General features: G+C 58.4%; 1 protein-coding gene across 1 annotated transcript in view; it reads left to right on the top strand.

Moving 5' to 3' along the window:
* The first annotated feature begins 10,762 nt into the window (after positions 1-10,762).
* PMEPA1 (prostate transmembrane protein, androgen induced 1) overlaps positions 10,763-26,944 on the top strand; it is a 52,712-nt gene continuing 36,530 nt past the window's right edge. Inside the window, exon 1 of the mRNA XM_030309332.1 lies at positions 10,763-10,872. Within this exon, the coding sequence (XP_030165192.1) occupies positions 10,764-10,872 (109 nt within the window). The 5' untranslated portion in view covers position 10,763. The remainder of the gene's footprint in view (positions 10,873-26,944) is intronic.

Below are 26,944 nucleotides of genomic sequence, written 5' to 3' on the forward strand. Positions count from 1 at the left end.
CCTGCAGGTGCCTTTGCTTGGAAACTCTCTTGCTCCATCCTGCCCCAGGCTGACCCCACCCAGCCATGTGCGGTTCCGGAGGACTCGGCAGGCCTGTGCACCACCAGTAGGAGCAGGGCCCCCTTCGGGAGGTGAGACCTGTGTCGGTCACATGGGACTCTGGCCTCAAAAGGAGCTCCGAGCTCTGTCGTTACCTGGACACGATAAATAACTTTTGAACGAGGGGCCTACATTTGTGGCTTGCTCTGGGCTGCACAAATTCTGTCGCAGGTCTTGAATGGGAAGCCGTGATGTTTAACAGCCTCCTCAATTCCTGAAGGACCGTTCTATGCAAAGAGAAGCACGTTTCTGGTGCCAGGCACGTGATGTTACGAAAGTTCTAAGCAGGCCCATCTCAGTGAGACGTAAGGAAGAACTTGTGTGTGTGTGTGTGTGTGTGTGTGTGTGTGTGTGTGTGTGAATATTCAATTAGAGAAGACTTGCCATTTTGCAAATATTAAGTTAGATAAGACACGTAATTTTGTGAATATTTAGTTAGGTAATATGGGTAAGATCCCAGAACACCTTGCACATAATAGGGATCTACTCATCTACTCGTTATTAACTGTCATTTTTTTGAGAGAGAGAGAGAGTGAGCGAGCACACATGGAGGGGGGCAGTGAAGAAAGAGAGAGAGAGAGAGGGTGAGAGAGAATTCCAAGCAGCCTCCATGCTGTCAGCGTGGGACCCAACCCAGGGCTTGATCTCGTGAACTGTGAGATCACGACCTGAGGTGAAATCAAGAGTCAGACGCTTAACGACTGAGCCACCCAGGCGCCCCTTAACTGACATTCTTTATCACATAAACCGTTACCATCTATCAGATTCAACCACGGTGCTAAGAATTGGTCTTTGAAATAATTATTCAACAAGTACATATTGAACATAAATCATGGTGCCCTCCACCAGCACAGGGTACCTGCCCAGTCACCTCTTCCCCTGTGGAGCTCACGTCCTTGCAGAGGAGACAGAGTAGGAGCTATGATGGAGCAGGGCAGGGGGGAAGTAAGGTGAAGCCGCCTTGCTTCGTGGTTCCACGGAGAGAAGCGTGGGACTCAACAGCGTGCCTCTCGTGGGTTCTGGCCTACGCCATCGGCCTGGCACTGAGTAGATGCTCAGTAAACGTCTGTCGCATGGATGCATGCCACTGCACCTGCTCAACATCCTACAAGGTACCTGCCGACACAGCAGGCGCGGGGCGAGGCCGAGGACCCGGGCTTGGGGGGCCCAGGAGGCGTGGACGACGGCACTGGCGCTCACTCCTGGGGGCACAAGACCCGAGTCCCTGGGCCCCGCCCCCCGCCCCCCAGCCCCGCCCTCCGCCCACCACGTGGATTTAAAACCCACGCGGCAGCCCGGCTCCTGCCCCTCCTCCACCATTGGGCGAGGCCGCCCGCACTCGTGTCCAATCCGGTGACAGCTCCCGGAATCCGAACTTCGGATTGGCCCGTTCCCTGTGTCACTTTGGGCTGCCCCAGCCGCCAGCCTTGTCTGGCGCCCGCCCCCTCGCGTCTTGACTCGGAGTTAAAGGAGCCGCGGGCGGAAGACGCGCGTGTTCCTTCAGAGGCGCTTTGAGGAAGCCCTGAAAAACTTTGTTTGTCTTTTAAATTAACGTTCGTTGTAGAAAACACAGCAAACGGTGTAAGAATAATGTAAATTTCATTTAATCCATTCCCCAAAGCTAACCACTAACATTTTGGCGTGTATCATTCCAGTCTTTTTCCTAAGAGCCTAATTTTATTTGTGTAAAATTGCGATCCAGTTCTGCAGCCTATTTTTAAATTTATTATATAAAACACGTTTCAAATCACCATCAAATAATCTCCGAAAACATTGTTTTTAACTAATGCTTTTTCTTTGACCTTCTTTACCTTCTTTCACTAATCCCCCCCTTTTTTTTTTCTTAATTTAGTTGCTTGTGTTATGAACAATGAAGCTGACATCAATATTCTTGTCCTTAATAATCAGTTCTCCGATGATTTCTTTAAAACATGTTGTTGACTTGGAACTACGGGCTGACGATACCCGTATCTTCAGGACCTAATACACGTCGCAAAAGTGTTTTGCATTCATGCATTCTGTGGATGTGTGTTATATGTGCCAACTGCTGCTAGGAGCTGTGGATAACACAGCACAGGTTGAGACAGGGGTACCCCACGCCCCTCTCGAACATGCGGTATCATTTATTTCATCACCTTTGGAGCCAGCTCCTGGACGCATGTTCCCAAGCCCCTCTATGAGCACAGGGCTCCTTGTGCAGACAGGAGGGACCATATCTCCAACTCTAGGTGGGGGGAGGGGGCCTGCTCCAGGGTGTTTCCTGGGGGCCACTCCCGTGTGGGGACAGCTGGGGCCACACGACGCCCCATTCCCCTGGATTCCAACGGTGCTTGTCCTAGAGGCCCCGGGGACATCTGAGCATCTGTTCACAGAAACAGACACTGAGGACACACAGGGCATCGTCCAGCTGGGGTGAGGGATGCTGAATAAAACAACTACAAGTCATGAGAAATGTCGCTGGGGGTAACTTCTCCAAAGGGAAGGAGGGGATTCTGGGGCTCCTTTATATTTCACAGGAGACTGGAAATTCCCGGAGCACAGAGCACGCGATGGTAATACACTTCTCAACAACTTATTCCTGCCCATGTCCTATGCCAAGTGCCTTCCTGTACGTTTCCCATCTAATCTCCCCAACAGCTCTCTGAGTAAGGACCTTTGTGATCTCCATTTTAGTTATTTGTTTATGTATTTATTTATTTATTCGCATGTTTATTTTTTTAATGTTTATTTATTTTTGAGAGCGAGAGAGACAGAGTGCGAGTGAGGGAGGGGCAGAGAGAGAGGGAGACACAGAATCCACAGTGGGATCCAGGCTCTGAGCTGTCAGCACAGAGCCCGACGCGGGGCTCGAGCCCACAAACTGTGAGATCATGACCCGAGCCGAAGTCGGATGCTTAACCGACTGAGCCCCCCAGGCGCCCCTGTTTATTTTACTTTTGAGAGAGACAAAGAGAGAGAGAACCCACAGGGGAGGGGCGGAGAGAGAGGGGGGACAGTGGATCCAAAGCAGGTTCCACCCACACTGACAGCAGAGAGCCCGATGTGGGGCTCGAACCCACGAACCGTGAGATCACGACCTAAAATCGGACGCTCAACTCACTGAGCCACCCAGGTGGCCCGGTGGTCTCCATTTTAAGGAGGAGGTAACTGAGGCCCGGGGTCAGTAATGAACTTTCCCGATCGAGATCATGACAGTAGAAGTGGAAGGGTGCGCTTGTCCGGCCTCAGTTTGGGGCCTGCAGAATTCAATGTTTGGGGACTGGATCAAAGAGTAAGCGAGCTTCCCCAGAGGGCAACCTCTGTGATGACAGGGCCCAGCCTGTCCGGTCACCATGGGCTCCCGGGGCCCGGTGCCAGTCTGTGTGAAGCAGGTGCGAGGCCAGTCGTCCGCCCAGCCGCCAGCCAGGCACTCAGCCCTCCCTCGCTCCCTGTGACTAGCCTGGTGGCAGCCGCACATCCAGCCCCCTTCCATCGCCCCCTCAAAACCAGCGGCAGAGTGCGGCAGCCCAGCCTGGCCCCAAATGCCTTTTATGCCACCAAGAATCACTGTTTTACATTATTAATCACTCCTGACAACAGCAGAATTTATCCTTCACGAGCACAGAGACACAGAACACTTCTTCTCGGGTGTGTCTGGCCAGTAAAAACGGCCGGAACGACGCACAGTCCTTTCTGGAAGCGCGTTTCCGACGCGAGCTGAATACGTCTGAACGCGTTGAATCTCCTCTCAGCCCGCGAGAGAAGGGTCTGCATATTAAGTTATGGACGGTACCCAGAGACCCTGGACCTGAGCCTGGAGTCAAGAGCAGGATCCCGGCTCCCCTAGGCATTTTAGCGGCAGCTTGACTTGGCCAAGTCTGGTCCTGGCCCGGGCCTCAGTTTACCCATCTGCCACAAGACAGTATTTGGCTCTAACGTTTCCTTCTGTCCTTTCCTTCTGCCCACCCTTCTTCTCCCTGCCTTGGTCCCAAAGCCCTGTCTTCTCGGTACGACCCAGTTCTCCTAGAACCCGGAAATACGAAAGTGGATGGGAGAAAAGAGACGTCCGCCCTGGTGGGGGGGGGGGGGGTGCTTCTACGACCAGTACAGCCAGCCTTCTTCGGCTAGTTGCGGGAGAGCTCAACCACGTGACATGGGTCCCAGAGCTAAGCTCCTGCATCAACACCTAAGCACGCACGACACGACCAACAAAACACACAGCCCGCTCGTACCTGCCCTCCCCCCAGCACGGGTATGTGCCACACGCACGAACCCACAACCCACAGCACACGGTCTACCCCGCCCCACCCCCGGTGCCTCCTTAGGGCTGGGACTTCTGGTTCCAGGCGAGGAGTTGTTCCCCTTGGCGGGCGCTGGCCCGGGCTTCTGGCTTCCGGATACTTAGCTAGAGGCTTGTCCAGGATGGGCATCCATCCACCTGAGAGGTGCAGGTGTGGGGGGGTGCGAGCGAGCGGGGAAGAGACAGGTGTCGGCAGGTAAGTGACAGAGGCAGCCCCGAGGGCGACTTGCGGGTTGCGATGTGTGGGTGCCACTTACCCCACCGAGACTTGTCAAGTGCCCGCTGCCTGCCAGACCCCCGTCACTCACCCGCCAGGGGTGTAGACCGAACCGGCTCTCCAGAATCGTCACGTGGAGACAGGCCACGAATGCGCCACCACATGGGGCCGCTGCCGCTCGTCCCTGGGCTGAGGACCTGACACGCACACGACCCCTCACTGTGAAATTCTGGGTCCACCCCCCACTGAGGGGGGGGGGGGCAGGCTCAGCGAGGGGAGGCCGCCTGCCAAGGCCACCCATGCCGGGTTCCGGCAGCAGGTGTCCCTCCGAGTTCGGTCTTCCCCTCCCCCCACCTCCGCTAACTCCTGCCCCCTGCTCCCCGCAAAAGTCAGCTGCTCCTCGGCTTCCGAGGGCAGGGGGAGCCCAGGGGAGCCTCCAGGAAGCCCAGGGAAGAGCCCAAAGCCCATTGGTGAAGGCCGCGTGGCCCCAGGCAGAGGTGGGAAGGGGGCTCAGGCTGGAGGAGAGGAGCGGAAAGCCTCTTCTGCTGAGGCTTAGACTTGGGCTCCGGGCCCCAAGGAGCTGTATCCACACCCTGCCCGGCCTCACCTGCGGGTGCCCACCCACGCCTCCGTGCCCCCATCTGTCAAATGGAAATAATAATATTAGCTCGGACCTCCTGGGGCTGTTGTAGGGACCCAGTGAACTCACTGTGGATCCCCACGCGTATTTGTGGCGCGGCGACGAAGTGTCTAGAGTAGGGCCCGGTTCCCGGCTGTGTCCAAAAAACATGAGCCCTGATTAGTGTTTGGAAACAAAACACTGGGCTGGACCCGAGGAGGCTGGGATCTGCCTTGTCCCCACTGCCCACAGCCAGAGCAGACCCCGCGCCGACTCAGCAGGGCACTTTGCACAATGCCCAGGGGACACAGGACACGGCCAGCCACCCTCGGCCCCACCAAAACCCATGCAGCCTTCTCCCGGGCTTCCCGACTGGCTGCCAGGGCAGGCCTGGCCCCCAAGCGGCAGGGCCCCCTTGTTCCAAAATTATTCATTATTAAGAACTTCAAGGGGCGCCTGGGTGGCGCAGTCGGTTAAGCGTCCGACTTCAGCCAGGTCACGAACTCACGGTTCGTGGGTTCGAGCCCCGCGTCGGGCTCTGGGCTGACGGCTCGGAGCCTGGAGCCTGTTTCCGATTCTGTGTCTCCCTCTCTCTCTGCCCCTCCCCCGTTCATGCTCTGTCTCTCTCTGTCCCAAAAATAAATAAATGTTGAAAAAAAAAATTAAAAAAAAAAAAAGAAGAACTTCAAGACGGTGACAGGAGAGCGTTAACCTAAGCTTGGGGCCCTTCTGTGAGAGGACCCACCACCCCCCCCCCCCACCACCGGTACCTACACGGGTCACACTTGTGAAGCTGGCCACGGGCCCAAGCCCAGCCAGCAGGGATGTGCCTCTAGCAGGAAGGCCTCCTTACTGGCGTGGACAGGACCTTTTCTCTCTAAAGAGCCCCTCTGGTGTTTCCAAAGCCACACTCAGGGCGGACCGCAGCACTGTCCTGTCTGGAGGCCCTGAAAGGCCCGTCCTGCCGGTCACCCGAGGACATACACGCGTTTCACAATCCTACGCCCCGTAACCGGGCTGGGCCCTGGCTGCTCCTGGCCTGGGACTCCCGTCTCGCTGTCCCACCTGCCCAGAGAGGCCACTTCTTGGGCTCCAGCTGCATATCCAGACCAAGGCCCTTTGTATTCCTTTTTTTTTTTTTTTTTTTTTTTTTTAGCATTTATTCATTTTTGAAAGACAGAGAGAGACAGAGCGCAAACGGGGGAAGGCTAGAGAGAGGGAGACACAGAATCCGAAGCGGGCTCCAGGCTCCGAGCTGTCAGCACAGAGCCGGACGCGGGGCTCGAAGCCACGGACCGCGAGATCGTGACCTGAGCGGAAGTCGGACGCTCCACCGACGGAGCCCCCCAGGCGCCCCAAGGCCCTTTGTATTCTTTCCAGCTTTGTAGTCAGTGCCTCTCTGAAACCAACACTTCCGTGTTTCTGCATTTGTCGTCTGTCTCGCTGCAAGAAAAGGAACCCCAGGAGGGAAAGGGTTTGTTTGTACCTGGCTCTAGGAAGATTCCCAGTAACTGTGAATTGAATGAAATGCCACCTCCTCAGGGTGGGCTTCCCTGACCACCACCCTGGCCTCTAACTCATCATCACCATACCTGAAGGGACCTAGTTTAACTATGAATTTGTCTGTGAGTCTATAGCCTCTCCAGTCCTATCCCATGTGACCCCCCCCCCATGTCGCATGAGGGTGGAGATTTTTTTTTTGAAGTTTATTTATTTTGAGAGGCGGGGGTAGGGGGATGGGGGGGGTGTGGACAGACAGACGGAGAGGGGGAGAGAGAGAGAGGATCCCAAGCGGGCTCTGCCCTGTCAGCACAGAGACTGATGCAGGGCCCCATCTCACAACCCCAGAGATCACATCTGAGAGGAGAACCAAGAATCAGACGCTTAACTGACTGAGCCACCCAAGCGCCCCGAGGGTGGGGATTTTGTTTTGTTTCTTGCCCTGTGCCTGGTACCCAGCAAAGAGCCTGGCACAGACTGAATTGGAACGCAATATTTGTTGAATGAATGAAGGAAATTTTTTCCCCTGATTTATGGCCTCCCTCCCACAGATTCTTGTCCAGCAGATTTGGTCCACCCTCCAGCACCCACACTCCCCGTAGGGTGAGTGCTCCCACGCTGCACCATTCACACCTTGGCCCTGCAGCGTGACCCTGGACAGAATCAGTGAGCTTTGATTCCTGTGCCTGGTCTGGCAGTGGGCACTGTCCTCCTCCTCACCGAATTCCCAGGGCCACAGTGCCAGGCACACACAGGGCAACCAGATTTAGCAAATAAAAACACAGGACGTCCAGTCAAATTTGAATTTCAGATAAGCAACACACGAACTTTTAGTATAAGTATATCCCAAATATTGAACAGGGTATACTTATACTAAACGTTATTTGTCGTTTATCCAAAATTCACACTTATCTGGCAGCCCCAGGCACACACGAAGCTTCCCATGCGTGTGGCTTCTCAAGTTTATGCTTCTTCCAAAGCAATTCTGTCCTTTCCTAATACCCCCCTTAGCCGAGGACCCGTCATGGGGTGAAGCCTTCCCATTGACAATCCTTTCCTCTGTAAACAGGAAGACCCTAACCCTAACCCTAACCCTAACCCTGACCCTGGACCTTAACCCTAACCCTATCATCCCGGACAACGACATCATTCACGATGCCATTTCGCAGAGGAGGAAACTGAGGCAGTAGTGGTGAAGGTACTTGCCAAGGTCACGTGTCCCACTCATCTTTGGAGATGGCAGTTGTGACCACCATGCCTGACGCCCCACTTTTGGAACCAGGGCACAGACCACTAAACAGTCCCTCCCAGGTGCCACCATTAGAACAGCGATGTCACACTGTAGGCGCTCAATAAATGTGGCCACTGCCTTTGTCCCAGGAAGATCAACCAGAGGTCAACCTTGTGGGTAAGTTGTCGCTGTTGTTTTTTTAATGAATTGAATTCACTGGTTATTTTTTGCCTGCTGGTGGTTCAGCCTCAATTGTGTAAATACTGCTTCATTTCCAAGACAATCAGAGCGCCCTGATTTCTCACTGCCAGACAGCCCAGAGCCTCTGCAAGAGACTTAGAGGACAGGGTGGTTCCTGGTGTCCTGAATCCCCAGCACCAGGGGCTGGAGCTCCTGAGAGTTTGTGAATAGAGTGAAAGAAGGAATAGGTGAAAGGGGAGGCTATGACAGTGGTCTTGTTTGGCCCAGGAGATGGGTGGGACCCATGGTTATCCCCAAGCCCAGCCTCCATTTTTAGGGTCCCCCAAGCAATGATCAGGACCCTCCAGCTTTTCCTCCAAGCTGCAGAAGCCAAATTATAACAATGGGGCACCTGGGTGCCTCAGTTGGTTGAGCACCCGAATTCGGCTCAGGTCGTGATCTCACGGTTCGTGGGTTCAAGCCCCACGTCAGGCTCTGTGCTAATGGTTAAAAAAAAAAAAAAGCCCAATGAAAACAAAGAAGACGAATTGGAGGAAGACGTCCCCCGACCCCAGATCTGCTGGCGAAGTCCATCCTTCCTCAAGGTCGGGGCTGAGACCGTCCAGCCCATTGCCGGGGCGCCCGCCATACAGGCCCTGAGCACTGCCCACCTCCCGGTCCCCAGGGTTGGGCACAGCTCCGAGAGTCAGCTTCTCTTCCCAAATGATGGTCGGTGCCTTTGAAACTCCCTCTGTGCTGGACACCCATGGACTCCTCCATAAACCCCGAAACTCCCAATCACCCCTGAGCTGGGGTCTTCCAGAAAGTTTTCTGCCTGCCCTCTTAAGAGAACAAGAGACATCACTGTGACCAGCTGCCCGGAGAGATGTCACCCACTCCCCGGGGCTGGCTTTCTCAAAGTTCTGCAAGTCTCTGGGCGGGTTACCGTCTATTAAAAGGAAATAATAATTTTTAAACACCACTCCTACCCTCGCCCAATACAAAAGGAGCCTCTGCTCATGACTAAACTCCAGCAATTGAAGGGATACGTGGAAATGTAAAGAAGGAGAAAAATATGGGGGGGGGGGGTGTGCAGCTACCCCAGGGACCTGGCTTGTGTGAGAGACTTGTGTCCTCCTTCGTATAGCCCTAAGCAACCAACTCCCCAGGCCAGGCCAGTTCCCACGTCTGGAAAATGGGGATAAACATTTCTGCCCGGGGGAATAGGTATCAGGTTGAGTTAATATTTGGTAAGTTTCTGGCACAAGGTAGGCGCTCCACAAGTGCATGTAAACTAGAGACTTAGGCAGCGGTCTAGGAGAGGGCACACCAAATTGTGGAGAGTTTGGAGACGTGCCAGGGAGAGGGCCTCTGACGTAATATTTTAATATCTTTTTCACCAGGAGAATGTGTTCTTGTAGCACTCGGGTAATTAAAACTTAATGAAATAAAAGTACACCCCCGCACTTCCTCGCCCACCTTTGAACTCCGGAGGCGCCCCCCCCCAGCCAGCGGCCCCTCGGGCAGCAGACAATGGGAGTGGATTCGCCCCGGGCCCTGCGGGCTGGGACATTACACAAGTCCCCGACACGTATTTACATGACAAGGGCTCCCGGGCGTTTCTCCGGGCTGTCCGGGGCGTGTCTAAGCGAATTCCAGTCTTACCCAGTCGACCTCCTTGGGGTCGGGTTAAAGTGCGCAGGGGGCGCAGGGGGCTAGAGGCCCCGTGAGGCCGCAGACCTGGAGGCGGGGAGTTTCCTGCGAATCAGGTAGGGAGCCATCGGGAGGACTCCCCCCATCTTCTCCAATTCTCCTACCCGGAGTCTCAGGGACCTCTTTGTGGCGGCGGGGGGTGGGGGGCAGGCTTCCCCCCAAACCCGGGTCAAGAACCCCGGGGGCCCAGAACGCAGCCGCAACGGGGGGGCGGGGGGGGGGTGGTGGGGGTGAGCCCGGGACGGAGTGTGTGCCGGGCGGGTGTTCCAAACTGACCCCAGTAGGGGCGGGGACGCTACGCCCCTCCTCCGCCCCGCCGGTCCCGGGTCTACGCGGGCCGCCTGGCTCTGGCCCTTTAAGAGCCCGCCCCCTTCCCTGTCACCCCGCCCCGCGGCCCGGGGAGGGGGGTGCGGGGGAACCTCGGCGGGGATTGGCGCAGCGCGCGCCCCCTCCCCGGCCCCCGCGCGGTGGGAACCGGCAGCCCCGTCTAGCGCTGACGTCAGACCGTCTGCCTGCCTCCGACCGCGGTCTCGGAGCGAAACCCGATCTCCTTGGACTTGAATGAGGAGGAGGCGGCGGCGGCGGCGGCGGAGGCGCTCGGCTGCGGGAAGCCAGCAGCGGAGGCTCAGCCCAGGCGGCAGCGCGCGCCCCGGCTGCCGGCCCATTTCCCGGACGCCACCCGCGGGCACTGCCGACGCCCCCGGGGCTGCCGAGGGGCGGCCGGGGGGCACAGAGGAGCGCGGCCCCGCGCACTGAGTCCCGCGGCGCCCCGGGAACTTGGCGGCGCCCCGAGCCCGGCGAGCCGGGGTGCGCCTTCCCCGCCGCGCGCCTCCTGCATGCGGGGCCCGAGCGCCGGGCGCCGGCCGGAACCCCCCCCGGCCGCCCCCGTGCCCCCTGCGCCCCGCGCCGCGCCGCCGCGCCGTCCATGCACCGCTTGATGGGGGTCAACAGCACCGCCGCCCTCGCCGCCGGGCAGCCCAATGTCTCCTGCACGTGCAACTGCAAACGCTCTTTGTTCCAGAGCATGGAGATCAGTGAGTGACCCCGCGCCCCCCTCCCTTGGGGCCCCGTCGGGCGCGGACCCCGAGTCCCCGCGCAGCTGCGGGCGGGGGCCCGGGCCGTGCGCGCCCCCTCGGGCCGTGCGCCCTGCGCCCCGGGCGCGCCCTCCTGGCTCGCGGCAGCTGGCGGCCGGCCCGGCTTTGTCCCGCGGCGCGGCGAGCCTGGCACGGCCCCCGCTGCCCGCGCCCCGCCCGCTGGGACTCGGACCCGGGGTCGAGCGGCGCGGAGGGCGGCGGGGCGCCCGGCGCGGGAGGGCTGGGGCGGTCGGATCCGCGAAGTTTCCATTTTATTTCCCTCAGGGGCAGTCTCGATGGAGCAATGAGGCCGGCTCTTTATCAACTTTGGCCGGGGGAAGGGGGGGGTGGCGGGCGTGTGAGACACTGTCTGGCCTGCGGGGTGTCTGGGGCCCCGGGTGTGTGTCTGGAGTGTGCGCGGCGCTCACGTCTCGGTCTGTGTGAGTGGGTCTCCTTGCGTCTGTGGAGTGTGCGTGTCTGTGTGTCTGTGTCTGGCGCGTCTCCGTGTCTGTGTGTCTGCGTTGCGGTCTGTCCCGGGAATATGAAGTCTTCCTGTGTCTCCGCCTGCGTCCGGCTCTGGGTGCGTCTTTCGAGTGCGTGCATCTGTCCGGGGGCTCGGGGGACCATTTGTGCCCAGGTGTCTGAATCCAGGGCTCGGCGCTGGTGGGTCTGGCCGAAGGTGGATCTGGAGTGTGTGTCTCATTGTGTGAGTGTCTGTGTCCCCGACGCACCTATAAATAGCCTCTGTCTGGACAGCTTGGCTCAGCCTGGCTGGGACCGTGGTTACAAATGAGTCAAAGTTTGGGGCTGTCTGTGTTTGGGACTGCCTTGCCCTGGAAGGAGGACGGAGACGAGGGTGGGGAGGGGGTGTTTGAAGATTGGTACCAGCTCGCCCCACACGTCCGGAAGTTCGGACAAATAAGCCTCAGATTGCCCGTGCGTAGCCCACTCAGGTGGGGGTCGGGTTGGGTGGGGAATGGACTGCCACTCCCTGGGGTCTGCCTTCTAACCGGTACCCCGTCCCCCAGCCCATCCTCTGGGGGGGACCTCTTGCCCCTCGGGGCTTCCCGTGTCTCCGCCCTCGCCTCTCAGCACCCCAGGCAAAGGGAGCACACTGCGCTTCTCAGCAAGGGCCAGCCTCCTTCCAGCTGGGACCTGGAGAGGCAGACACCACTGAGCAGGGCAGTCACCGGGTGACTCATAAGCCAGTTTCCGCAGGCGGCTGCCACAGTTGTGGCCCCTGAGCCTGTACAGTGAGGCACAAGAGGTAAAAATAGCCCGTGACCGGCCCTGCTGGGGCAAGCTGGCCAGTTGTGGTGGTGGGTCCTTCCACCCGTCACTCCCCCACCCTCCCTCCAGTCCAGGAATTGAAAGCCTTGTCCCCCCCCCCCCCCACGCCCCCGCAAGGTGCCCCCAAACCCCCCCCCCCCAGGTGCCCCAACGCGCCAGGCCAGCGAGGTGCCTGGAGAACCTGCCAGAGCCAGCGTTTGCGGAACTGAGTTGCATTAAACCAGATTGTTTCCCAAAGGCCCTTTGTGAACTCAGGAGGCTAATGAAATGCACGGGGATATTATTAAAATATGTTCGCACATGTTTGGAGAGAGCCTCGCCAGTGCTGAATGGATTGCTGCTTAAGTACCCTCAGTGCCTCATTTCTCCCTCTCTTCTGGAGAGCCGCCTTAGTGGACTCCCCACGGGGGGGGGGGGGTCCGCGCTGTTGTGTCTAACTTATCATTATGAGGACTGGGCACAGGCGTTTCGCTCTTGTCCTTTGTGTGGAGGACTTTTGAAAACATGCCTTCTTACTCCTGCCCCTTCTTGGGCTGTTCAGCCCTGATGATATTTTGGCTGACACCGAGGTGGTGTTCAGTCCCATCGCCTTCGACCTGTGCGCTTCCCACGGTGGGGCTTCTGAACGGGACCCTCGAGGGGAGCCCCTGGAACCCTGGCCTGCTCCAGCTGGCCCCAGGATGGGACATGAGTCACCGTGTTCAGTGTGTCTTTTACACACGGCCCCCTACTTACTGGAAGAAAGCCCAGGGCAGGAAAGGAAGTGATCTTTAAAATGCACGTATAGTATAACAGTTTGTTGGAAGTGCTAATCAGATCTCCCCCCCGCCCCGCCAAAGGGTCTCGGGAGGAAGCTTTCAAGGCCTGGAGGTTCTTCATACAAGAAGATGGGGAGGAAAAATAGAAAGGTGGAAGGAAGGCCACATTTCACAGGACAGGAGTTCAAGACGGTTTGCAAAGTAGGACATTAAAGATGCATTTGGAGCTGGGCTGCACAGGGGCGTCCGGTGACTTCTTTGTAGAGGAGAGGAAATTGTTCTTGGTAGCTTCCTCAAGCCACTCGAGTTTCCTCATCTGAAAAATGAGATCCTGATGGTTGAAGTTTGACATTCCACCATGTTTTAAGATGGGGCCTCTGCCTTCCAAAGCCTGGCTGGAGGCTTCAGGGTCAGCACTGGCTCCCCTCCCCTCTGATAGTGCTGGGTCGCTGCTGTGGGGGTCTGTTGCCCTAGATTTCAGAGCTGGGTGGAGCGTTGGCCAGCTCGGGCTTCGTAGATGAGGGAAGGTGGCCGTGAAAAAGCTTTGCCCCGGGTCCCCAAGCCACGCCAGACCCAGACCCCGGAAGCACACACACCGTCTTCGGAACTTGGAACTTGGGCCCCACGGTGGGTCTACCTTGAACTTGGGGGCTGGAAGAAATCAGCAGCATCCCCGTTGCACCTGGGAGGGTGGGAACCGGGCTGTGTCTGGGGAAGCCAGGTCTCTGGGATGGTCTCGACTTTCGTAAGATACTGCCACCATACTCCGGGGCCCCCCATCCACCCTGAGAGTCAGGAGGTGAGGGATGCTTTCTGATGGGAATGCACTCTTCCCAAGACACCCCACAGAAGAATACGCTATTCTTTAAAAAAAAAAAAAAAAAAAAAAAAAAAGCCAGGGGTCTTGGGGTTAAAAACAGCCAGCTCAGGTGACAGCCCCCAGAGCCGACAGTAGGGAGTTGGCTGGGCGACTTTTCAGGAAAGGATTCCTCGCTGCACGTGTGTTTCTTGACATTCTTGTTGGCCTCTTTACAGGTCTGTGTCTCGTAGAAATTAGCCCCTGCCTTTCTCTTCCAGCTTCTGCTGTGGCTTTTGGGGGGCAGACGGATGCCTGGACAGACTGACTTGTGCCATGCAGCTGTTGGTGCCTGGACAGCGTGTCTGGAGGGCCCTGCCCCGGACCCACCCTGGACCCCTGCCAGTCACTATGGTGGCAGCTTTGTTCCCTGACACCACCAACGTCACTGAGCCTCTGGTTCCTCTTCTGCAGCCAGTTCCAAACAGATATCCCCCAGACTGGAGACTTGGAGAGAGTCGCCGGCCAGGAGAAAGCCACCGGCCACCTGGTGTAGTGATGTCTCAGATCCAGGGTATCTCACTCCGGGCACTAGGACTGCCTTGGGGTGGGGGAGGGGGAGGGTGCGTTGTGTGCTGGGTATTGAGCAGCACCCTTGGCCTCTGCCCACTAGATGCCCATTGGAGTAGGATTCTGCCCCCCCCCCCCCCCGCCCCGCGTCAAGTTGTAACACCCCAACAAGTCTCCAGGCTTCACCAGATGTCCCCTGGGGTGGCGGGGCAGGGGGGCACATTGCCCTAGCTGAGCGCCTGCCATTTTAATCAATTGTTAGTTTCTCCGAGGGGCTTGGGGGGGGGGGGGCGGGGTGGGAGGGTAGACGTGAGTTGCCAGAAACTGAACCTCGGTCTCGTTCGGCGAGCGGCCCCTGGGGAGGCCGATGGTCTTGCTCGGAGGTGGCACCCGCCAGTGATTCCCTTGGCCTTTACTGAGCGCCTGTTGTGTGCCGTGCGCTTGGGATGGGGGCTCTGCTGGAGTTCCCGGTTTTCGTCTCGGATTTGCGTTCTTTAGGAGGAGAGACTCTGGCATCGTGCGAGCTTGGATTTCCGGACTCGGTTCCGCCTGTGGCCGACTTCGTGCCGGCTACCCCGCGGGCCCCCTCAGCAGGGACTTTTACCCCACGTGTTTTCTGACCGTCCCGGGTTTAGGCTGAGGTGCACAGGGGTTGAGCTGAGACCGGATGTCAGGGCAGACGGTTGGCCGCGGCTCCCCGGAGCTCTGGGGCAAGCCAGCCATGCCAGCCAGTGTGACCCCAGGTCAGGGGCGGGCTTCGTGTCCGTGAAGGCACAGAGTAAGTCATTGCTCCGGGATGCATGCACGCAGGCCCACACGCACGTGTCCGTGCATATCCGGTGCACCCACGGCCTTGGGCGTGCACACACACGTGCACACACAGGCCCAGCCGCGACCACTCTCCGCCTTCCTCGCCGGCCTCTCTCTGGGTTGGGAATGGTTTCCCCTTCTGGGCACGTAAGGAAAACAAGGGCAAGTGTGCTCGCGTGCGTAGCGTGCCCTCTGAGTTGTGCAAATTTATGCTCTCTGCCTTGGAGAGAGAAGGGGAGTGGATGGGTGTGTGCAGCTGCCCAGGAGAGGAGGCTGTTGGGGAGGATGGGGCGGCGGCAGCTTTTTTAGGACATCAGGGGGTGCTCAGCCTGGACACCTGCTGTCTCCGTGTCCCAGCCCAGGGCCAGGCCGCGGTTTGGTGAGTTGTTAAAATGGAAGAAAGTCTCCTAGAGGAGGCTCCTCGCGGTGGGGTCCGCGGCAGAGGGTCCGCGTGGCCTTTCTCCTCATCGGACTTTGTCATCCAGAGACTGAGCTCGCGGGCAACTCGGGGCCTGGGGTCCTGCGCGGAGACAAGGAAGTCTTTCACGGGGAACTTGGGAGGCTCTCCTCCTGCCGGCCGTGGACGCGCCGAGGAGGCCATCAAAGCCGAGGGCCTGTTTTGTGCTTTCTGAAAGGTGTCGTGTGCACACGTGCATGCACGTGTGTGTGCGTGCGCATGCCAGGGCACGCTTAGGGGCACGTGTGGGGGCCCCGTGGGCCGGCATGCCCGCTCCTCTCAGTGCCTAGCAGCAGTGAGGATGGCCCCATGCTGTGCCCGGGGCTTCCCGAGGCTGGTGCAGCGCCTGGCGGGCTGGGAAACCCAGGTTTCTCTGGCGGGGAGGGGGCTGCAGAGCCCTGGGGGTGTGAGTCCCGCCCAGGGGGCAGCCCCGCCTTTCCGTTTAAACGGGGAAACGGAGGGCTGGAATTTGATGTAAAACGCCTGGCAGTTCTTTTTTTCTCTCACCTCGAGGGCCCCACCGAGCCTGCTCACAGGCCCGATCTCCCCGCGGGGTGCAGTGGGACTGAGGGTGAGACGGGGGCCAGAGGGACGGGCCTCACTCAGCGCTGCTCCAGAACCGACTGGCCGTGCTTTGGCCCGTCTGGAACGCGGGAAGAACAACGGGTCCTGCGTGCTGGGGCGTTGTGACACCTGCGAGGTTACCGTCGGGGAGTGGGGTCCGGTGTCTGCACAGCTCGCTGTTCATGCGGGTTGGCGGTAACTGAGGGGGGTCAGTCTTCAGCTACCCACTCTGCCCCGTCCCCTGGCGGTCACTGCCTGATGAGGAGGCCTTCTCCCTCCTGGGGGCTGGGGTGCTGGCACTTGCTGGGATGTTGGAGTCAACGGGCGCGTGGGGGGGGCCGTGACCCTGAAGGTGGAGGTGCTTGAATGTGTCACTTTGCTTGTCCCTGCCAGGCCCACCGCAGAGCTGGCTGGGAAACCCCCAGCAGACCTGCGCCCCCAGAAGGAAGCCCCCCACCGTCTCCTAGGGACCCCCGCAGCTTCGGAAGGAGGGGGGTGCTGCGTGGGGCCGTGAGGTCAACAGCACCGTGACATCCAGATGCCCCACCAGGTCCAGTGCAGAAGACGACCCCGGAAACTAGGGATGGCTTGGGGTTCCTCTTTTCCTTTTTGAAAATTAACTGCAGTTTTTAACAAGTGAGGGTAGACAGGCCATGAGCCATCAAAATAGGAGCCTGATCTCCCCCCCCACCCCCCTCCCCCCCCCCCCCGCGCGGCAGGTGGGGTGGGGTGGGGACACATCTTCTGCTTGACTTCTCCCAGCAAGTACACGTGACCTGTGTCTTCACCGCTGCCCTGCCCCCTCCCAGGTGAGCGGCGCCCCTCCGTGAAGTCGTGACAGCCAGTCTCCCTTTCCCTTCGGGTGACACCGCAGACGTCTCTGGGTCTCGTCAGGGCCTTGTCAGGTGCCGGTGGAAATGTCTGTCACCAAGCGGAGAAGAGTCCCAGAAGGACTTGCTATCGAGAGCGGGGCCTTCAGTGCCCCCCGGACGGGCCCGGGAAGGGGTGGGGCGTCCCCAGGCTTTGCGAGAGAGCCACAGAACGGCCGTACCTTCTGTCTCCAGGGTGACTATTGGCTTTTTGCTTGCACTCCGTCTCTTAGTTGTATGTGGGGCACTTCTCATGTGCCGAGTGCTAGTGACACATGTTTCTCCGTCTTAGAAACAGCTCCGTGAGCGAGCCGTTGCTGTCCCCACTTTTGCAGCTTCGAAAATGGGTTCAGAGAGGGTAAGGCACTTGCCACAGGTCCCAGAGCCAGGAACTGATGCTCTGGTGATTCAGACCTGAGCGCCTTGATCCTGACTTTCCCCCCCGCCCCCCTCGACACCACGCCGACTCCCTGAGCCCCAGCGTCGCCTTTGCAAGGGTCGACACGGCAGCGGTGGCTTAGATGTTTTCGCAGGACCGCAAGCCCACGTGGGACCGTTCACGAGGCAGGAACGCTAACAAATCTCGGGTGCCCCGTCGGGTCTGTTCTCCCACTCTGGAGGCACATGGGCTGTCGTCCGCCATCCAGGTGTGTCCCTTATCAGGCTGCCCGAGGGCTGGCGTCTCTGTTTGCGTCCCCAGTACAGCCCGTCCGATGTTGGGGCAGGAGACAGGAGATCGCTGAGGGGCCCAGGGCTGTTCCTGGAGGGACCCTCTCTGTTAACCCTCCCCCGAATTCCAGCCTGCTGGGTAGGTTATGAAAATGCAGCCTTGACGGGGGCATGTGGGGCACACGCAGCCCCCTTTGGGGGCCTCGGTCACACCGTGCCGTCCCAGGCGCTGCAGATGTCAGGACAGCACAGACAAAACCCTGCCCCCCGGGAGCTGCCCGTCTAGGGAGCAGACAGAAAGGGAGTTTATTTCCAGAAACGAAAACGGGGGGCGGGGGGGGCACTCTCGAAGCCCCTCTCAGGAAGGCTCCCCCAGGATCCCAGACGCCCTGTTTGGGCTCCGAGCACCCTGGGGGGCCTCCCCTGTCACACCCGTCGTGTTGGGTTGGGTGGTGTGTAATCGGTTGTCCCCTGCGTTGTTTCTGGTCACCACTGAAGGGTTGGGGACCCTGCCCGTTTTGCCCAGTGTACCTCCCGAGCCTGTAGAAACCCCATATGTGTATGAGGGAGGGGAGTGAGCATGGGAAGGGCGGGTGGGCGGACAGGAAGCTGAGTCCCAACTGGACAGGACGCAGTCAAGATAAAGATTCTGAAAACCATCGGGGCGAACACACCGTCGGTCCTGAGCCTCGACGGGCATCTCCGCAAGATGCAGGGAACAGTAGCACCTACTTCATAGGTTGGTAAGACGGTTGCTGAGTATGAAAGGCGCCGGCTCGGTGTTATTTGGAATATTATTTGGAATGCGCTGTTTGGGGCAGGAACTGTGCCTTGGCCTCCTGGCTCCCATCGCTCTGTCAAGGTCAAAGTCGCACCGAGGGGCAGGTGCAGCGATCCATTGCACACCTGCTTCCCCTGCTTCTGCCCCAGTTGTCCCGGGAGGTCCCGGGAGGTCGCCCCCGGGCTTAGAGCATCAGAAGGACAAAAATCCCTGGGGATTTGTGAAATAGGGCGGGGACGCCCGCCCCCTGCCCCCGGAGAAGTCCCCTGCTTCAGACCTGGAGCGTTTGGGGGCCGCTCTCCCACCTGTCGTCACCCCCCAGCGTGGCTTGCGTTCGCTCTGATGCCAGGTGAGGTGCCAGCTTGACGAAAAGAGTTGGGTGCTTCCTGTGCCACCTGTGGAGGTATCGGAGGTCGTGGGATCTTCCTGGTGTTCCAGCAAATTCTAACACGTGTTTGTTTTCCGTTGGGTCGCTTGGCTGAGAGTCGGTGCCTGCAGCAGTATCTTGGGAGAAGCCTCGGGAAACGTCGAGTCTGAGTTTCTTTCTTCGCCTTCCGATGGATCGTAACTAAAGTCAGCGAGCGTTGTGTCGGGGGGTTTGGGAAATAGCTCTACTTGCAGAAAAGAGTTTTAATTACTTGGGATCTGGCCGGATAACGTTTGCTTCTGGCCTCTAGGAGCCGGCTCTCAAAGTTCCGCTGTCCACTAGCCACGCCTGCCAGAGCTCCGTGGCACACGGCGTCGGGCTCCCCCAGGCTGGACGGACGTGGCAATAACCTCGAACAGTCGGTCGTGCGGGCCTTGTAAGTTGGGAGAAGTTGTCCCAAGTCTTCTGTCCCTCGTGTGCACTTCGGTGGTGCTGGGGGCGGGGCAGCCTTGCCGAGCCCGGTGAGGACCGATACAGCTTTTGCAGGCTCTTGGCCCGGAGTAGATGCTCGATACGCGGTGAAACAGATGGCGAATGAACGGATTTATGGGGTTCCTCACGTGCCCCTGTGACTGCTGGGCGCGTGCGGTGATGTCTTCTGAACTGCTGACATATGATGGGGTCTGTCTGGAGCAGCTCCCAGCCTTTACTGTCACCAGTGGGGAGTCATCGATTCCTGGCATGCAGGTCACATCCGCATGTGGGAGAGTCTCTGTTGGTCCTGAGGTCTCCAGGAGATGATGTTTCCATCCCTGGGGCTTGGGGGAGGCGGTAAAAGTGACATATCCAGCCATGAATTTGTTTGAGTGCCTGTGGTTAAGGACACAGAAGTGTGGGGGCGCCTGGGGGGCCCAGTCGGTGGAGCGTCCGACTTCGGCTCAGGTCATGATCTCGCGGTTCGTGAGTTCGAGCCCCTCGTCGGGCTCTGTGCTGACAGCTCGGGGCCCGGAGCCTGCTTCGGATTCTGTGTCTCCCTCTCACTCTGCCCCTCCCCCACTCACACTCTGTCTTTCTCTGCCTCTCAAAAGTAAAGAAACGTAATATAAAAAAAAGAATACAGAGACGTGTGCTTTACTACATAAAAACATGTATTTTTACGTATATAAAAGAGACGTATTTTATGATATAAAATACGCAGAATGTTTTCTGGCTGGGAGACTTTTTTGAGGTCCCTTGACTGGATGTCACAGTGGTGGCCCTGCCTCCCACGGGTCTGCTGAGGACTGAGCCCGAGCCTTCCCCTGGCTTTGCCCCAGGCTCCACCAGGCAGGTGAAGTCAGGGTTCCCCGGCTCCGTCTTCAGAAGCAAGAGAAGCAGGGAGCTGAGAGAAAGGTTCCATCCGGTGCATTTGGGGGAAAGCAAACTGCCCTTGCCCCCGGGTCGTTTTGCCCACAAGGGTCTGACAGCCCTGATGGGGGATGCTTGAATACTTTCCAGAAGCTGTCCGGGAAGCCTGGGCGACAAGGTTGAACCTGAGCCCTGTGTGTGTCGGTGTGGGTGTCGGGGGAGGGGGGTGATCCGTCCTTTTTTAGGCAGGCCCAGGACTTGCACGGGACCCCCGCGCACGCTATTCCTTCATTACACCCTCCATTTGATAGTACGTAACATAGCTTCGCGCTGAACTGTCTGCGGTTGACGTCAGTGTAGAGGTCGTGTGAGCGTTTGGTTCCTGTCGACGCCGTGTTGCAGGATCCTGGCCGCAGAAGAGAGAATCTCTGTTACGCGGGAAGAACAAAAAATAAAAGTTGAAACCAAGATCTTGACTGAGACCGTGGCTGTACGTGCTTACTTCCTGTACCTCGCTTACGCGGCTGCGCGTGTTAAGGATTTCCTTAAGCTCTTAAATAACCCGCCAGAAGCAAGTGGAAAGTGAGGTCCCTGGGAGCCCCCCGCCCCGTTTTACAAATTCCCGGGTCGATAGGCTGCCGTACGGGACCCGGTCACGGCCCCCGTTGCCTTCCTAAAGACAATTTAGTCGGTAATAATTCTGTAAACCTATGGATCAACTTTGCGCAAACACCCTGAGTAATTTCTTTGTTCTCTTCTTTCTACTTTCTAATTGGTGTCTGTAAAAGCCAGAGGTTTGGTCTTGCGGAAGGCGTGATTCATTTATTGGTGTCTGTGCCGCCCCGTTATCATTCAGTCATTTCAGAATGCCGTCGCGGGGAGCCTGGAGTGATTCATACCAGGCTGAGCTTGGCAGCCGTCGGGGTCACGGCCATCGCAGGAAACGATTTTTCCTAATCTATTTATGGGAGGGGAGAAAGAGGTGGGTGTATGGAGATGATGGAGAGGGTGTCAGTTACATCGGCGAACGGAACCGATTGAGTAACACCAACAGGCCCTTTGCTGCTGGTGATCGTTAACGCTGGAGCACAGCTAAGTGTGTTTGTATCTCAGGTGTATCTCGCCCGTGTTTACGGAGCCCTGTTCCCCAGCGGGCCGACAAGCGGGGACTCCCCCATCGGTGTCCTGGAGTAGAGCGTCCTTTTAAAGGCACCAATACAGAGAATGTTGCCATTAAAAAAAAAAAAAAAAATCCATCGACTGGGTCCACCCATGGAACAGTTTATACATGTCTAGGCTTAAGGGTCAGAGGCCAGTCCCCACCCTCCCGTCCTTTCTCGAACAATGGCGATTGTTAGATGTTTGCAGTTGTGAAGTCTTTCGTGACTCTGCAAAGTTTGGGGACTTGTGCGTGAAGCTGCTGTTTTGCCTCATTTTATTACTTCACTTTTGGCCCTAAATAAAATTGTCACTATCCTCCCATCTAGAGGCTAATTAGAGTTGCATGCTGTGTGGCCCAGAGGTGTAATTATGAGCCCAGCTTCCAGTTGTCCATGTAAATCCAGGCCCTGCCTGTAGGTGCATCCTGTAGTTGAGGAATATTCCTCCCCGCTTCTCTGGCGACGCTCCGTCTGCGTAACTCACTCTGCTGGATCCTGCCCTCTGCATCACCGAATGAGGAGGGCCTGTCTCTCCGGTTTGGGAATCCCCAGCTCCTGTGACCCTTGAGCTGTGGGGGAACCCAGCCCATGTTCACTGAGCGGCTTTGTGACTTCAGGGTGTGGACAGGGATGAGTGCATGGTGGCCGGTCCGGCACTGCCCTTTCCTGCCTGTGACGTTGCTAACCCATAGCAGCCTCTGCTCCTGCTGGGTTCAGACTTTCCCCCAGGGTGGTCCCCTGTCCACTCCAGTCGGGGCTCAGAGAGAGCTCGACCATGACGTAGATGATTCTGTGGAAGGAAGCTGGGAGTTGTCTGTGCAGAGAGGTGGGGCGGGGGAAGGGACAAGGGCTACAGGGCTCCCTCCGAAGTGCAAGACAAGTCCTGGGCAGCCCCTGCTGTGAGCTCTAGGAATGTGCCCCCCACCCCCCCCCACCGCCGCCGCCCTTGGGTTGCTGCAGCCCCTGCCTTCTGTTCTCAGGCTTGGGTCCGTCTCCAGGCTCGTGCTTGGCGAGACCCCATCCCTGTTACTCCTTAGCTCCCCGACAGCACTCCATTTGTCTCTCTTTAAAATCAGGGTCACGAGCCTGCATGTCACAGAAGCACCTCCACTTTGCCTCGACAGCCTCTTTCCCCTTGGACATCATAGCATTCCTTTACACTCTAGCGAGAATGAGCTCTGGACCCTTTCCCCAGAATAGACTCAGGCGAGGAGGGCTGGGGCTTGGGAAGAAGAACCAGAAAGAGGAGAGGCTGGGAGGCAAGGGCAGTGCTTAGGGAGTGGGCACCTGGTGCCAGCAACTTGGTCCATCTGATCGTTTTCTGAGTGTCTGCCCGCAGTAACGTTGTGGCTGCTCCTCGTGCCCTGCCTTACTGTCCTTGTGTCAGCCCTGGTTTGCCCCTGAGGAGGCGGAGCTAGGTCGTGTGCTACAGGTGGGAGATGGCTAGGAGCAGAACGGGATTTGAATTTGGGCAGCGGGGCTCCGATCATCATCCCCTTTGCCCACCATCCCCTAAATGTCAGAACCACCTGTCACCCACCGCAAGGGTGTGTCCTCTCTGTCTTTGCCCTCGGGATTCTCCCGCCACCTTGTTCAGGCCTCTCCTCCACGTCGCTTCCTGGGAGGGTCACCTGGCCGCCGTCCCTGGGACTCAGGGAGCAGGAATTTGTTCAGCGCTGAGCTGCAGCTGAAGGGAGAGAGGGTCACCGTGACCTGTGGGTGCTGGGCAGAGCCGGGGGCTCCTGAGACGGCGTGGAGTGAGCCTAGAGAACATCACGTTTGGAACGCCCCTCCTGCGGCCACCTGGGGGCTGGCGAACCTGACCCTCAGGTGCACCCCAGGCCGGGCAGCCGGGATGCAGAACCCTCTGGCTGGTTCCAGGGTGTGGCCGCGGGGAGGCCGAGGCCCAGCCAGGAGGAGGAGGAAACCAGAGCCTGTTTTCAGCCCAAAGCCCATCTGCTAATTGGAGGCGTGCTTCTGTTACTGTTGTCCTCGCAAGGACGCCCCCCACCGACGGGAACTCCGTGCGCCACGAGGGCGCTGCCTCTCGCTTGGGTCCCGCCTGGGGTCAGCAGCAGGACGCAGGGTGTTCTTGACGCCTGGCACAGAGCAGACCCGGTGGTTGTGTTCTGGACCAGGTGCTTGGACCAGCTGAGGGACCCCTGAGGCCTCCGCTCAGCCTCGGGGGCAGGGGCGTCGCCTGGGGTTGGGTGGGCACTCGGCGTCCTGGCCTCTTGTTCTGCTCCCCACGGCTGGCCCCATGCGGCCCTGAGCCTGGGCTCGGAGGGACCTGCCCGCAACCTTCGCCTTCTGGGCTCTCAGGGACCCGTGGGAGGCCTTCTCCTCCACCAGAGGTGGCACCCGCCTTTTTGAAAAGGTTTCTGGGGGCGCCTGGGGGTCTCGGTCAGTTGAGCGGCCGACCTCGGCTCGGGTCATGATCTTGCGGTTCAGGAGTTCGAGCCCCGCCCTCCCCGTCGGGCTCTGTGCTGACAGCTCGGAGCCTGGAGCCTGCTTCGGATTCTGTGTCTCCCTCTCTCTCTCTCTGCCCCTCCCCCCTCCTCTCTCAAAAATAAATAAACATTAAAAAAATTTTAAAAAAAGAAAAGAAAAGGTTTCTTGGCACAGGGGCTAGCGGTGGAGAAGACAGGCAGAGACAGGGCACTGGCGGGCCCCCGGTTTTGAAGGCAGAGTGTTCTTTCTGGACAGGTTTCTTGTCCCTGACCTGCCCGATGAGCCCGTGCTCGGCTCTCTCCCCTACAGTCTCCTCGTCCGTGTTCTTCTCTGTAAAGTGGGCGTGATCAAACCTACGCAAGAAAGAAGACCCCATCCGACCTCGTGCACTCACTGTCCCTTCTCTTCCCTTAAGTTGCTCAACTTCCTCTGGAACCTGTTTTCCCCGCTGTGACATGTGTATTGAGGCATAATTTACAGACACAAAGTGCACAGCCACGGCATACACTGTGATGAGTTGTGGCAAATGTGTGCATGGGACGCCTGTCCAGATTGAGACGCGGCTCCTTCCGTCTCTGGACAAGTGCCCCTTGCCCCTTTCCGGCCTGTGCCCCACCCCCTCCCCCAGGCAGTGGCTGTGGGTCAGTCTTTCCTCGTGGAGAGTTTTGCATAAATGAAGTCCCCCCCGTGTACATGTGTTCACTGTCTTTGTTCCGCTTTGCTCACTCCGTCTCCCGACTTTGGGGTCCGTTGCGTAGCATGGGTCGGTCGGTAGTGATCTTTTTATTTGCGAGTAGTGTTCCCTGTGTGGAGGAATCTTAGAGTTGCGGTGTGGACTGGGGCAAGGGGACTGGAAATGGGCCAAGCCGGACCCAGAGGAATCCTTGTTCACTGGTGGAGTGCCAGCCGCCTCCAGGGCGAAAAGCTTTTGTAACCTGAATCTGGGCCCCATAAATGGGTCCATGAGACCTGGACGTCCGTCCAGCCCCAGCCGGGGTGGGGTGGGGGCACTCGGGGTCGCAGCCGAGTCCTTGGGGACTCCGCAGGCCACACCTCTGCCCCAGCCTGGCACGGTCCCGCCAGCCACCGATGCCAGCCCGCCTCACCTGGCCTGCATTCCTCTGTGGGGAGTGAGGATGTGGGTGACCCCAGACAGGTATGAATCATGTCTGGGGGAGGCGGTTACTCAGGCCGGAGCACCGAGGCCGCGTTCCTGCCGGCTGACAGATGGCTTGCGCCTCAGAATGCTGCTGTAGGTCCCTGGGCAGAGCATGCCTCCCTGGGGAGTGTGGGGCTCGCACGCTGGGGTCCCCCCGGCCAGCCTTCTCTGCAGAGGGGACAGAACCCGCAGAGCGGCCTCAGATTCAGGGGCCGGTTCAGAACAGGGGTTGCATCGCGGTCGAGGGTCCCCACTTGGTCTGTAAAATGAGGGTGTTCGTGTTCTCGCTTCCTTGGGCTGTGAGCAGCAGTGGGGTTCGCTGCTGGCCGTCGCCGAATGCCTGCCGTGTGCCAGGCGCCGGGCCACGGGGAGCCCCAGGGGAGCCCCAGTGGCAGCCGTTGTTACTAGACCTGTTTTTCAGACAGGACGGGCTGACTGAGGTGTAGAGGAGAAGTCACTTGCCCCAGGGCACGCTCGTCCAGGGTTAATTGGCCGAGCTGCCCCTGGATCCCGCTGAAGCCACCTGTGTCGCAACTGTCCTGCCTCGTGAGTTTGGAGAACTCCACAGGCCCACGGCAAACCGGTAGCCTGTGCGAAAATTTCCGAAGGCATGGGGATGGGCATTTCAGATTTCGTAGTTAAGTACTTGGGCTAATGCATGTTAAATGTGTTAGGAAAAATGGAACAAGCACATCACTGATTTCATGAGTGTTGTTGAGGACCAGGCTAGGTAGTGAGTTGAATATTTAAGAACTTGAATTTTATTTTATTTTTTTTAGAAAGTTTATTTTATTTTGAGAGGGAGAGAGAGAGGAGGAGGGGCAGAGAGAGAGGGAGAGAGAGAACCCCAAGCAGGCCCTGCACCGTCAGCACAGAGCCCGCTTCGAATCCTTTGTCCTCCTCTCTCTGCCCCTCCCCCACTGCGTTTCTCCCTCTCTCTCTCTATTTCTTAACATAAATAAACTTAAAAAAAAAAAGAATTTAAATTTTAAAATTAAAATATTTAGGAATTTTACTTCCTTGAACTGGTATCTGGAAATGGCAGAAATCTGGGAGCCTGGTTGAGAGTCCTGTTCTAAGAGGTTCCTGCTGAGGACTCCTCGGGGGTCCTGAATAGCTGACTCCCGGGGCCTCCTGCAGAAAGGAAGCACCTCGCTCTTTGGTCTTCTGAGGTCACCCAGCCGTTCGAAGGTCACGGGGTTACGCCCCCCCCAACCCCGAACAGAGGGGGCCCAAAGGGCAAGTTCACAGGCAGAGAGTTAGGGGTGGAGGGGGTGGGGTCAAGACACGGAGCAGCGTCAGGCAGGTGATGGGACTCCTGCCTTGTTCTCGGGATGGTGCTTGTGCCGGGGAAGCCAAGCCGGTGCCCGTTTGGACTCTCGGGGCGCCCCACAAAGTGTGCGGTGGGGGGGGGGGGGCTGTCATCCGGATCCGTGTGTGTGTTTTAACCAAGATCTCTTAAGTTCTTTTTTTGTAATGGAAAAAAAACCCTCCCTGACTGAATCGCCCTCCGGTGCCTGAAACGGTTCCATGCTTTGCGGGGTGGATCTGTGATTTATCACCTAGCCCTCCTAACGCATGTTTTTGGCTCTGGGGAGCGGGAGACGCGTTGGGAGACCAGCGAAGCAAGGGGCCCAGGTGTGTCCAGCTGGGGGGCCCCGCAGGGGTGCGTGGGCTCCTGCCAGCACCTCTGCTGACGCTGTCCACACCGCGTCACCCCTCCATCACCTGGTCACTGCTGGGAAAGCCCCCGTGACCGAGGCCTTGGGGGACGTTCTCTGGCTTGGGGTCTGGCAGAGTTTGTGCTTATGTCTACCGTTTTCAAAACCGTTTGCGTGTGACCGGTGGTGGAGGGAGCTGCTCGAAGACCGCCCCCCCCCCCCCCCCCCGCCCCAGTGAACCAGACTTGAGCCTCCTCAGAGGCCTGAGTCCCTCGAGGGACCCACCGCCGGCGGCCGCTCTGGCTGGGGTGAGGCAGGCTCCCG

The sequence above is a fragment of the Lynx canadensis genome, chromosome A3 (assembly GCF_007474595.2).
Source record: "Lynx canadensis isolate LIC74 chromosome A3, mLynCan4.pri.v2, whole genome shotgun sequence".
In the NCBI taxonomy this organism is placed as follows: Eukaryota; Metazoa; Chordata; class Mammalia; order Carnivora; family Felidae; genus Lynx; species Lynx canadensis.